Genomic DNA, 12,011 nt, shown 5'->3' with positions numbered 1-12,011 from the left:
ACCCTACTAGCACACCCACTCAGGGAGTTGGGGCTTGACAAGTGGCTCTGGTGGTATAACTACCAGAGGAGTGGCTCACATTTATTGCATTGAAATTCGCTCAATCGTTGGCCTGGCGCCCTGCCAGAAAGTAACATCCCAGTCGTCACCCAACCGACTAAACCAGACCACATCCAACAACAGTACCCATTACAGTCCGGTTGACACCTCCCACGAATACCCGAAGCCTAAACGCTCCTCTAAACTGAGACAATAGTGGCTAACGCTCCAACTGCGCCTGGAGCAGGAGGATGTCAGGAATGTGTCTCCAATGGGTGGTGGAATTTCGTGATCGCTGCGTTAACTCTTTTAGACCGCGGTCCCTGTCCCAGTCCCATCCCCATTCCAAAAAGCTATGTATGTAAGAAAAAAATGTTGCCCACAATGTATTTAATATATTATATTGTGATGCAATTTTGTTCAAAAGAGCAAAAGCTTCATCATAACTGCTGAAGGAAAAAATTGTTTAATCAGTGGAAAATCTTTTGAAATCTTGAAATCTCTGAAATCTTTTTCTGGTTACATTTTTGATTGATTTAATGAGGGTATGCATTTTTAAGATCAGAAGTTTTAGAGTTTTCCAAGATATTTTAACCATCCGATACATGTATGCAGTACATACATACATATGTACATCTTTAAATTCCATATATTAGATAGGAAGACTATAATTGTTAATAGTAAAAACCGCTTAATTCCATGTTGCCTTAAGATCGCCAGATGCGGAAAATTATAGTAAAACATGTACATATGTATGTATGAATGTACATTGTCAGTTATTGTCAGAGCAGTGATGATGTTATGTTAATGTCCTCTAGCAGTGTCCTCACATATGTACCTACGCAATTTTCTTTATTTATTTGTGTATTTGCAGTTCATTAAAATTTCAAGCGTTCCATGAGCACAGGGGATTTCTGGAAAATGTGTGGTGTTGGCAGAGAGAGAGAGAGGGACAAAGCTGTGTATGTAAAATCAAACATCTGCGAGAATCTGGCGTTTATCTTAAGCAAATTATCAACAATACGAAAGAGAAAGACAGAAACAGGCGAAAGGGAAGTGATACAAATGAATACAATTGATGGCCAGTTCAAGGGAATTGTCAAAAGCAAAAGAGGGATAATATTTGGGGAAAAAGACGCCGCTGTCCGATAACACTACTTGACACGATTTTTCCTCATGGAACCAAACCAACTTTTCCTGAAAGATATGGGGCTTAGAAATGAGCGAAAATCTACTGCATCCACAATATTTGAGATTAAAGAAAATTAAAAATGCCATTTCGTAGGGATATGGTCCTTATCTTTCAGATAACCTAATTGGGATCAGATTGGATTATTATTATAGCCAGAAGGAATTTACTTTGTAGGTGCTACCCCAAACCCGTAAAGCAGCTTTTTATAGTTTTTGCACTTTCTCTTGGTTTTTTTAACGCTTTTTTTAGGTTGCTCTTCTTTATTTCACATAACTTAAGTATTTTACATCTGGTTAAAATTATCATTGTCATTCTACAAAATGCATATGTAAAAATGCAAAATTGCAAACCGCAAAATTTTGATTTTGAAAACTCAGGAAGAGTCGATAAAAATTATATCCTATTTCCTTTTTATACCCGGTACTCAAAGAGTAAATAGGGTATATTGTATTTGTGCGAATAACGGTTGTATGTAACGCACAGAAGGAAGCGTTTCCGACCCCATAAAGTATATATATTCTTGATCAGCATCAATAGCCGAGTCGATAGAGCCATGTCTGTCTGTCCGTCTGTCCGTCTTGTTTGTCGGATCGTTCTCAGAGACTATAAGAGCTAGAGCCACCAAATTTTGTGTATTTCAAAAATGAGCCACGAATCCTTCCGCCCCCGCAAAAGGGCGAAAACCTCCCAAATCTACAATTTTGAAGATAAAAGAAAACGCCATTTTGATCGTATCGTTTTCGCACCCGTGCATGTTGGCGTGAAAGGTTGTGTGCGAATTTGTTCACAAATATTAACCTTTGCCTGCGCACAAAACAATTTTTGTTTTTGCAGCAAGAAACTTATAATTTATTTTAGAAGAAAAAGCCTTACCTAACAAATTTATATTAAACGAGAAGGGACGTGTGAGACGCTTCTTACGCGTCACAACTTTTATACCCGGCACTCAGGACTACATTTAGATGTAGAAGACATCGCCAACCATTAGATATCGTTCACATTACAGAACACAAAGTAAAAAGCCTACTAAATAAAATGCATCAAAAATATTGGATCAGTTAATCGTATTTTCCAATTTATAAGATATTTAAAACAGAAATAAAATTGGTACTTTTTTCCTGCAAATTCCGTGAAATAATGACCGCTAGGGTTCACAGCAGATTTTTCAAAAGTGGCGCCATCTATGAAAATTTCTGGTACGCAACTTTGATGGTCACTCTTTTTCTAATACAGAGCGTTAAAAACCAAGTCTTGGTTTTAACTTTTAAAAATTAGCGTTTGGCCACTGTTTCCGCAACTCCTCGCAACCAGTTTGGAATCAAAATCTCGAAATAAAAAGCCAAGTGCTGCTGGTTCGACCGAGTCGGAATTCAAATCAATTTAATTCTCTTCTTCTTTTCAATTTCGATATTCACCTATTAAATGCATGCTCTTCCTCTTTCGCTATCGTATTCACATATTACATGTATGTTCTGTAGCAAAAAACTTCTGTGAGTATGTCGTAAATGCAACAATTCAATATCTTAATGCTACAAATTCATTTTAGTTATACAAAATACTAATTGCTCCCGGCCATAAGCCCTTTGCGCTAATTTGGCGTAAACAGCCACCAAAACTGGTCATTGGGACAATAGTGCATCTGCACCTCAGCGGTGTCTTGTAAAATTTTAAATTTTTTCTTCATCTGTCATCTACATCTACATCACTTCTCACACCAACACGCTCGCCGCCCTTCCTTAGACCCACATACTGCAGACTCGCGGCAGAGGCAGAGGCAGCGATCGCACACAAAAAAAAAACAAATATAAGCTGCGGGACGGGGTGGGTTAAAAGTCGGAAGAGGAATAGGCAGGGGGAGAGCAGAGGCAGAAGCAGAGTGTGAATGAGAGAATGTAAAAAGAACAACAAAAGCTGCGGGACAGGGTGGGTTTAGCCACTGCAAATTAATTACTTCATTCTGGCTATAATAATGATCCGATCGGATCCCAATTTGGTGATCTGATAGATATGGCCATTCCCTACGGAATGGCTTTTTTAGTTTTCTTTTATCTTCAAAATTGTATATTTGGGAGGTTTTCGCCCTTTTGCGGGGGCATGAAATACACTGGTTTCAGTGTGAGCATACAGCAGTCCGGAGCCAAAATTTGATGGGTCTAGCTCTTATAGTCTCTGAGAACTAGCCGACAAACAAGACGGACAGACGGACAGACAGACATGGCTCTATCGACTCGGCTATTGATGCTGATCAAGAATATATATACTTTATGGGGTCGGAAACGCTTCCTTCTGTGCGTTACATACAACCGTAATTCCCTACAAATACAATATACCCTATTTACTCTTCGAGTACCGGGTATAAAAATTGCAGACAATGAGAGTCTGAAAGGTATGTCTCTCGATGTTCTCAGAGTAGTTGTGTAATGGAAGCTTGCAAAAGCAGTTGCTCGCGGGCGAATTCCGCTAAAAGTACGACCTCGAACATAGAGAGAAACGAAGTCCTGAACCCTGATACAAATGTACAAATGCAATAATAACAGTTTTAGTAGTTACACAGGCAATATAAATTCCATGTTTGACATTCGTGTATACCTTTACTATTTCAGGATCGTTGCACGTTTTGGCCTTGGAGCACTATCTGCCATCGCACGACGAGAACGGAGAGTTTCACATTCCCTTTCCGCCATCGAGCGAGATTTATGTATTTAATAGGTACGGCCAGCATGTGGCCACTAAGGACCTGACTTCGGGCAAGACACGCTACAGCTTTCTGTACTCAAAAAACACGAGCTTTGGACGGCTGTCCACGGTCACGGATGCGTCAGGCAATAAAATACAGTTCCTGCGCGACTACAGTAATGTCGTGAGCTCCATTGAGAACACGCAGGACCACAAGTCAGAGATACAGATCAATGGCATCGGCATCATGACCAAGCTGAGCGAGAAGGGGCGTCAGGAGATCGAGCTGGACTACGACAGCAACACAGGTCTGCTCAACTCGCGATCATCTGGCGGCGAGACGTATATCTACCAATACGACGAGTTCGGGCGCGTCACGGGTATGATCCTGCCCAGCGGCGAGATTGTGCGCATCACCTCCCAGCTGGCGGACAACAAAGGACTAACTATCTACGTGCACGCCTCTGTGGAGTCGCTCTTCTCCCGCGAACGCATCGCTGGTGTGGATGCTAACGAGCTGCTCGTCCTCGGCGGCGTCCGATCTACCTTCCTAAAGCGTGGTCTGGCCCATGCCGACGCAGAACTGAAGGCCAACAACACTCTAGTCATCCGCGGAGCAAACGGAGTGGTGGTCGAGGCCTCTGCAGTGGCCCGTCACCCACTACTTGAGGCCGCCCTTCCCGTGGAGGCAGAGATGCTGGCCATGTGGTCGCACCAGAGCGTTACCATGGGCGACGGCCTCACCAACTCGATGTATTCGGTCTACAACCTGGTCGGTGATGTGCGCAATCCCCAGCAGACACTCAACCGCGAGATATGGGTGAACCAGTCCCGTGTGATCGGAGTGGAGTTCGACCAGTTCACCAACCGCGAAACCTTCTACGATGGCCGACGCACCCCCATCCTAATTGTGGCCTACGACCAGTCTGGACTGCCCAAGTCCTACTACCCCACAAACGGCTATCCGGTTAACATCACCTACGACCGCTTCAACCGCGTAGAGGGCTGGGCATGGGGCCCTGCGGAGCTCAAGTACAGCTATGATCGGCATGGCCTACTCTCAGAGATCACCTCGCAGCAGGACGGTATTATTTCGTTCGTGTACAACGACTGGAACCTCGTCTCCGAGATAGGACTGGCTAGCCAGCGTAAGTTCGTGCTGCAGTACGACGACGCGGGCGGCCTCCGACACGTGGTCCTGCCCTCAGGCACCCGCCACAGCTTCAGCATGCAGACCTCGATTGGGTTCATCCGCTGCACGTACACGCCGCCGGGAAGCACTCGCGCCTACCTCCAGCACTACAGCCACGCTGGGGCTCTGCTTCAGACCATCCTTCCCGGGGACGGTGCCCGCATCGTCTATCGCTATAATGGATCCGGCCAGCTCACAGAGGTAGTCCACGGGGATGGACGTAGCGAGTTTCAGTACAATGAGGCCAGCGGCATGCCAAGCACGGTTTCGCACGAGGAACGGGAACTGGAGTATCGCTGGGACTTCGAGTATGCTGCTGGTCTTCTCACCGAGGAGCGCATCGACTACGTGGCCAAGACGGGGTTAAGCAACGCCAAGTTCAGCTATGAGTACGACAGCCAGCTGCGGGTGGTGGCCCTTCAGGGACGCATCGGGGGCCAGAGCCTGCCGACTCAGGCCTTTTCCTACGATCCGCGCACAGGACAGCCCAGCGTCATCGGGCAGTTCAAGTTCACGCGACCCGCCCTAAACCAGACGCAGCTACACGATGGCACGGCCAGCTTCACGCGGACCGTAGACGGACGCTTCCATACACAGCGCATGGCCCTGGCCATACATCGGCTGGAGGTTTTTCGCATGGAGTTCTCGTATGGTGTGCACGGACGCATCTCGCAGACACGCACCTACACCCGGAACATGGCCGTGAACAGCTACACAAATGTGAAGAACTACACATGGGATTGTGACGGTCAGCTGGTAGGTGTGGAAGCGCAGGAGCCGTGGGGCTTCCGATATGACGACAACGGAAATTTGCTCTCGCTAACCTACCGCGGCAACACCATTCCGATGGAGTACAACGCCCAGGATCGCATCGTTAAGTTTGGAGAGGGCCAGTATAAGTACGACGCCCGCGGTCTGGTCGCACAGAACGCTCGCGAAGAGCGCTTTCACTACAACACGCAGGGACTGCTGGTGCGCGCATCAAAGCGGGGCCGCTTCGACGTCCGTTATTACTACGACCACCTGAAGCGGCTGACCACGCGCAAGGACAACTTTGGGAACGTGACCCAGTTCTTTTACACGAACCAACAGCGGCCTTACGAGGTCTCCCAGATCTATTCGCCCCGCGACGGCAAGCTGATGTCGCTCACCTACGACGACGTGGGCCACCTGATATACGCGCAGGTGTATCGCCACAAGTACTACGTGGCCACGGACCAGAGCGGCACGCCCCTGATGCTCTTCAACCAGTACGGAGAGGGTATCCGCGAGATCATGCGCTCGCCCTTCGGTCACATCGTTTACGATTCGAACCCGTATCTGTATCTCCCGATCGACTTCTGTGGCGGCATCCTAGACCAGGTGACCACCCTGGTGCATATGGGCGATGGTAGGGTCTACGATCCGCTGATTGGCCAGTGGATGTCGCCGGACTGGCAGCGCGTGGCCGAGCGCATCATTACGCCCACGCGGCTCCATTTGTACCGATTCAACGGCAACGATCCTATCAATGTGGGCCATGAGCGCCACTACCCGCAGGACTTTGCCAGCTGGATGCGAACACTCGGCTACAATGTGGTTAACCTGGTGCCGCAGCTGGCTCGCGCCCTCTGGCAGCCGCCGGCTCTCTGGGGACGGCCGCCTGCAAACCCCATTGCCCTGAACATGCGCCGCCCCTTCGACAATATCCCAACCATGGCCGTCGAAAGTGGCTTCCTTGCCCACCTCAATGTGCGCCGGATGTCCGACTTCGAGCATCTATCGGCACCACCGCGATCAGCCCTCAAATGTGACGTAATGGACCCTTCGCCGCGCATCATCGGCTCTGACACGGAACCACCTTTCGGCAAGGGCATCGTAGTCTCCCGCACGGCGGACGGACAGGCTATCGTGTCCAGCGTTCCGGCGGCCAATGCGATCTATCGAGATGTGTACACGAGCGTATTCAACCGCTCGAAGCTTCTGCCCTTCACCTTCGTGGTGCACAACGCTCAGCAGGACTCATTCTTCTTTGTCAAAGAGGATGCGTGGCGGGCCAGCGAGGACCGGCAACAACTCAAGCGACTGCAGGGGCAGGTGAACACAACCTTCCATGAGATAACGCGCGAGGCTGTACCGGCCGGGATGGCTTTGTCCGCTGGCTCCGGTGGCTCCTCAACGTCGGTGGTATCCGCTGCCGGCTCCTCGGGCGGTAACTATCTTGACGTAAAGATCCATGGATCGCACGCAATCATAAACTTGCGTTACGGCACAACCGTTGCCAAGGAGCAGCAACGCCTGATGCACCACGCCAAACTAACTGCTGTCCGAAAGGCCTGGCACCGCGAGAAGGAAGCCCTGCGCAGCGGTCTGACCACCGCCGTAGAGTGGACACAGCAGGAGAGCGATGAGATCATCAAGCAGAGCTATGCCAATAACTACGAGGGTGAGTACATCCACGACGTGGCCCTCTACCCTGAGCTTGCCGAGGATCCATACAACATCAAATTTGTGAAGAAAAAGGGCGCCACCGGTGGCGCCGCCGGAGTGCCCAATGTCCGGCGCAGACGTCGGCGCTCCGCGGACCGCGGCGGGGAAATCGATATCGACGAGGATGCGACGGCCGAAGAGGCCGTTGCCTGTTAGCTCTTGGACGATGCCCGATCTCAGAAATGAGATCCACGCAGCAGCTCTTCTACGGAGAAAGAGTGGCGTCAACTGGCGCAAGAAGCATAATTATTTATACATATATATAGATATATATAGGACTAAATGTATGTTATCGAACAGATTTTTTATGTCAAGGCACATTTACATACATATGTACATACATAGTATATGTACCTTTTTTTTTGTATTGTTAGGAACTAGAAAAGTGCGACAGAAAATGCATATATATATGTAATTAAGGGACTCTGATCCCATAAAAACATCTGCTTAATTCAGATGGATACATAATCCGAAGTAGAGGTATTCGCTTACTCGTCTATGTGTGTGTCATCGGATATAGCTAAACAGATTCAAAAAATGATACCGATACACCGATATACATATATCCTATACATTTATTTAGCATAGTGCAGTAGTCATATAAAGCCAGAACAGCAACAACAACCTAAACACTAAAACATAGCCATATACATACATACATATGTAAATGCATACCCACAAACCATAAGGTATGATAATTGGGTAATAGTAAAAGAGTAAGAGAGTGAAAAAGTAAATGGAAATTTTAGAAAAGTAGATGGGATACAGGGGAATGCAGTATGCAAGGAGGAACTGTTTTTTTTTTCGTGGTACTCGAGCTTTTTGAGACTGGCATAGTTTTAAACAAATCACAAAGCGATCGGACGTGAACGGACACACACACTCGAACAGACAAGAGATAGCCAGCACAGCAGACTGTACCATCCGCCATAGCAAATGTAAATAGGAAATATATATGGAAATAGGAATGGAAATGACATATGCGAATTAGAATAGAATGATTCACACAGGCTCGCCGTCTAGACCACAGTACACTTTAAAGATTACATTTGGCAAACCAATTGAGAGCCTGTTGGGGAAGAGTTTTGCTTAGCGAAAGCTTCATCTCGTTTGCTTTTGCACGGTGTGTCAGCTTCAAAACAAAAAGTAAATTAATTATTAAAAAAGGAACAAGTTTAGCTTATAAGCAAAGGAAAACATTTTTTTTAATTAGACCTAAAGATAGATTTAAAACACTAAAATAAACATATAGAAGATATATATAAATATGTATGTATATATTATATTCTCTATTATTCCTGATAGATAAGTTTAAGTTTTTGTCCCAACTAATTTATTCTCTATTTCTGCTCTAACGAAGCCTTAACAAAAAGATCGAAGTAAGTCTAAAGATATATATGTACATATGTTTACATACATATGTATGTACATATGTATATTCATATATATGCTGCTATTACCGTATGAAATGTGAATGTTTTGTTATTATTTATAAGTTTTGCTTTTCAAACCCAGCTGAATGCGGCCCAAAATAAAACCCACACATGAAAAAGAATCGATCTAAATAAAGCTTGAAACAGTATTAACAAAAAAAAACACCATAACAATCCGAAATTATGCAGAATTTTAGAAGCGGCAATGGGCAAACTCATAAATAAACTAAGGATGGACAGCGAAAATCAGAAAGATCACTTGAAAAGATCAGTTTACGTCCAAATTAAGATAAAGATTCGGATTTTTATCGATAAGAACGAGACTCAAGTTAGCCCCCAATCCAAACCGAAATACATATTTGCTCGATTTTCTATCATTTTCAGATATTAAATAATAAATCCATTGTTTATTTCTTTCCATGGATTGGTGCTTATCGAATTTATTGCATATACTACATATATATATATATATATATATATATATATATAGCTATTCAAGTGCTTGTACTTGGAATAAGTTGGTCGATCCTTCCCTACTAGACACTAGAAGGTCACCTATGAACATTTTAAAAAGTCCCCAATGGAGGAACCAAACAGAATGAAAGAATTGCTGAATAAAGTATTTGCAAAGAAATTAAATCGTTAATATAAATTACGAACTCCAACCCAAAAAAACACACTGAAAATTAGGCCAAAATGATCCATCACTTTAAGGGAGAGTGCGCAGAAAGAGCTCGCGTGAGAGAGTCCGCTAGTGTGGAATATTAAATAAAAAAAAGAATATACCAGAAGAGAAGCGAATTATAGTAGCTGGAGTCTCTGTGTATATAAATGAAGACTAATCAAGGTAAACTAGTGTTATATCGTATATAGCACCAATATACAAATACATAAAATAAATAATCTAAATACATAGAAATATAAAGTATAAAGCATATGATACATATAATTTATCTACCTACAAACATACAGAAATATCTGTACGCATTTTTTTTGTTGCTTTTTCTCCATCGTTGTTACGCCCAACTAAATATTAACTTTACAACACAGAGAAAATGGATATATGTATATGTAATACATATGTATAAATACCTACATATGTATGTATGTTAATGTCGACGTACATGTACCAATGTATACTTATTTGTTTTAGATATGTATGCGCGTGTGTGTACAGGTGTGGGTGCCATATATGGAGGTAGCACTCCGTGCGAGTACTCCTCTCGTTTCTAATTTGTGTTTCGTTTCCGTTTCATTGGCAAAGCAAAACCATTACAAAAAAGAGCAGGAGTCAGTTTCCTATTAGAATTTGGCAAGCATATAAAAGGAAAAAAATAAAACTTAAATTGCTTCAAAAGCAAACAAAACAAGAAAACCCAATGGCACAGTAAAATAATTATTATGGATTACCAAAAACTAAGGATAAAATGGCTTGAGAGATGGGAGAAGCGAATGAGGAATGGGAAGAAAAGAATAAAATACCCCAAAAATAAAATGCAGAATATGTAAGTGTAAATAACTGGAGAAAACAAAGTATTTTAGTGTACGAGTATATATGTTAGAGCTACAAGAAAACTAAACTTAAACAGAGGAAATAAACCTAAACTTAAACTAATTCGAGGGTCAGACAGAGTCAACTGTATAAGTACTGGATAACTGGAAGATGAGTAAACGAGCAAATGGAGAGCGATGGCCAGAAGAGGAATACTTAGAAAATAAAGAAACAGGGAAACAATTGAGATAAATTAACATTTAAACGTTTTGCACACCTCACATGAACGCAAAAAACTTACAGATACACACCCACACAAGAAGACAGACAGATAAAAAACATGGAAACTCAGATACAGAGGTAGACAGTACTCGACAGCAAAGCAAACAACAAAATTTAGCAACAACAAGAATTTATGAGATATAATAATTAAATAAACCCAACCCGAAGGCAGCGACAGTAAAAATATATAGCTATTATTAACGAAAAAGGCAGGAGGAAGCTACATGATAAAGAGTAAAAAAATGGAAAGCTTTGCGAATGCAAAAAGCAAAAGATGAACAAATTATATTTATTAGACAAAATAGCAAAGGAGCTGGAGACGAAACTTAAGAATCTGTAGTATATCGAACTATATAATTCACAAATAGCTAATAAACCGAGGCAAGCCTAGGGTATACTCAAACCCGTACACGTACACGTACTCGTATTGTAGGGAGAATTCCGCTTAAAAGTACGATACCAAACACTTCCCGTAAGGTTTTTTTTTGTCTATGTAAGCTGCTTAGTGAAGGAAGAAGAAGAGGATGAGCCGAAAACGAGTATGATAGAGTCCACACCCGAAAATCCACCCAAATCCCCTAGGCGTATGCATTTATCTAACGATAAATGAACAATTATATATGGCATTATAGTACCACAGCAGTAAAATAATAATTACGATAATTATTGCAATAATGATAATGATATAACATATGTATATGTAATGATTTCAACGCAACACGATAATATTTTAAGCGTATTAAACACATATACTTATATATGTATGTATGCATATGTACATATATATGTATATATACATAAATATGTATATGTACATATATATGGTCAAAAGAGAAAATGCAAATGCGACAAGCATTTTAAGTAAACCAAAACCTATACAACATACAACTTCTGAGGATATCAAGGGTCTAAGAATAAATAAAAACTAATAAATTAATTAAAAATAAATAAATAAATTTGAAAACCAAATGTGAACCAATCTCCGAGTGTTTAATTCAATTTGGAAATGCCTGCTGCGCAAAATTTTATATTTTTGATGAGAAAACTGTGTCCCGAAAACTTTCTAAACAAAATACTTAAACAGGCGACATCTGGTCCATTCCAAGCCTCGAGATCCATCCCGTGTTTGAATAGAGGTGAGATCGACAGGAAAGACGTTTGATGTTTGGCCACGATCTGACCGTTTTTTAGGTTTCGGTATATGTATACTCTCATGGCCCGACACCAGATGACTAC

General features: G+C 43.2%; 1 protein-coding gene across 2 annotated transcripts in view; it reads left to right on the top strand.

Moving 5' to 3' along the window:
- Window positions 1-9,164, top strand: part of LOC117581484 (teneurin-a) — a 111,687-nt gene extending 102,523 nt beyond the window's left edge. For both annotated transcript variants that reach the window (XM_034268727.1, XM_034268726.1), the window contains one exon: window positions 3,835-9,164. In XM_034268727.1, coding sequence (XP_034124618.1) covers window positions 3,835-7,724 — 3,890 coding nt within the window. In that variant the 3' untranslated portion in view covers window positions 7,725-9,164. The remainder of the gene's footprint in view (window positions 1-3,834) is intronic.
- The last annotated feature ends 2,847 nt before the right edge of the window (window positions 9,165-12,011 follow it).

This window comes from Drosophila guanche, unplaced genomic scaffold (genome assembly GCF_900245975.1).
Source record: "Drosophila guanche unplaced genomic scaffold, DGUA_6, whole genome shotgun sequence".
Taxonomy (NCBI): domain Eukaryota; kingdom Metazoa; phylum Arthropoda; class Insecta; order Diptera; family Drosophilidae; genus Drosophila; species Drosophila guanche.
The sequence above is the reverse complement of the archived record's forward strand: the minus strand, read 5'-3'. Positions and strand labels throughout refer to the sequence as shown.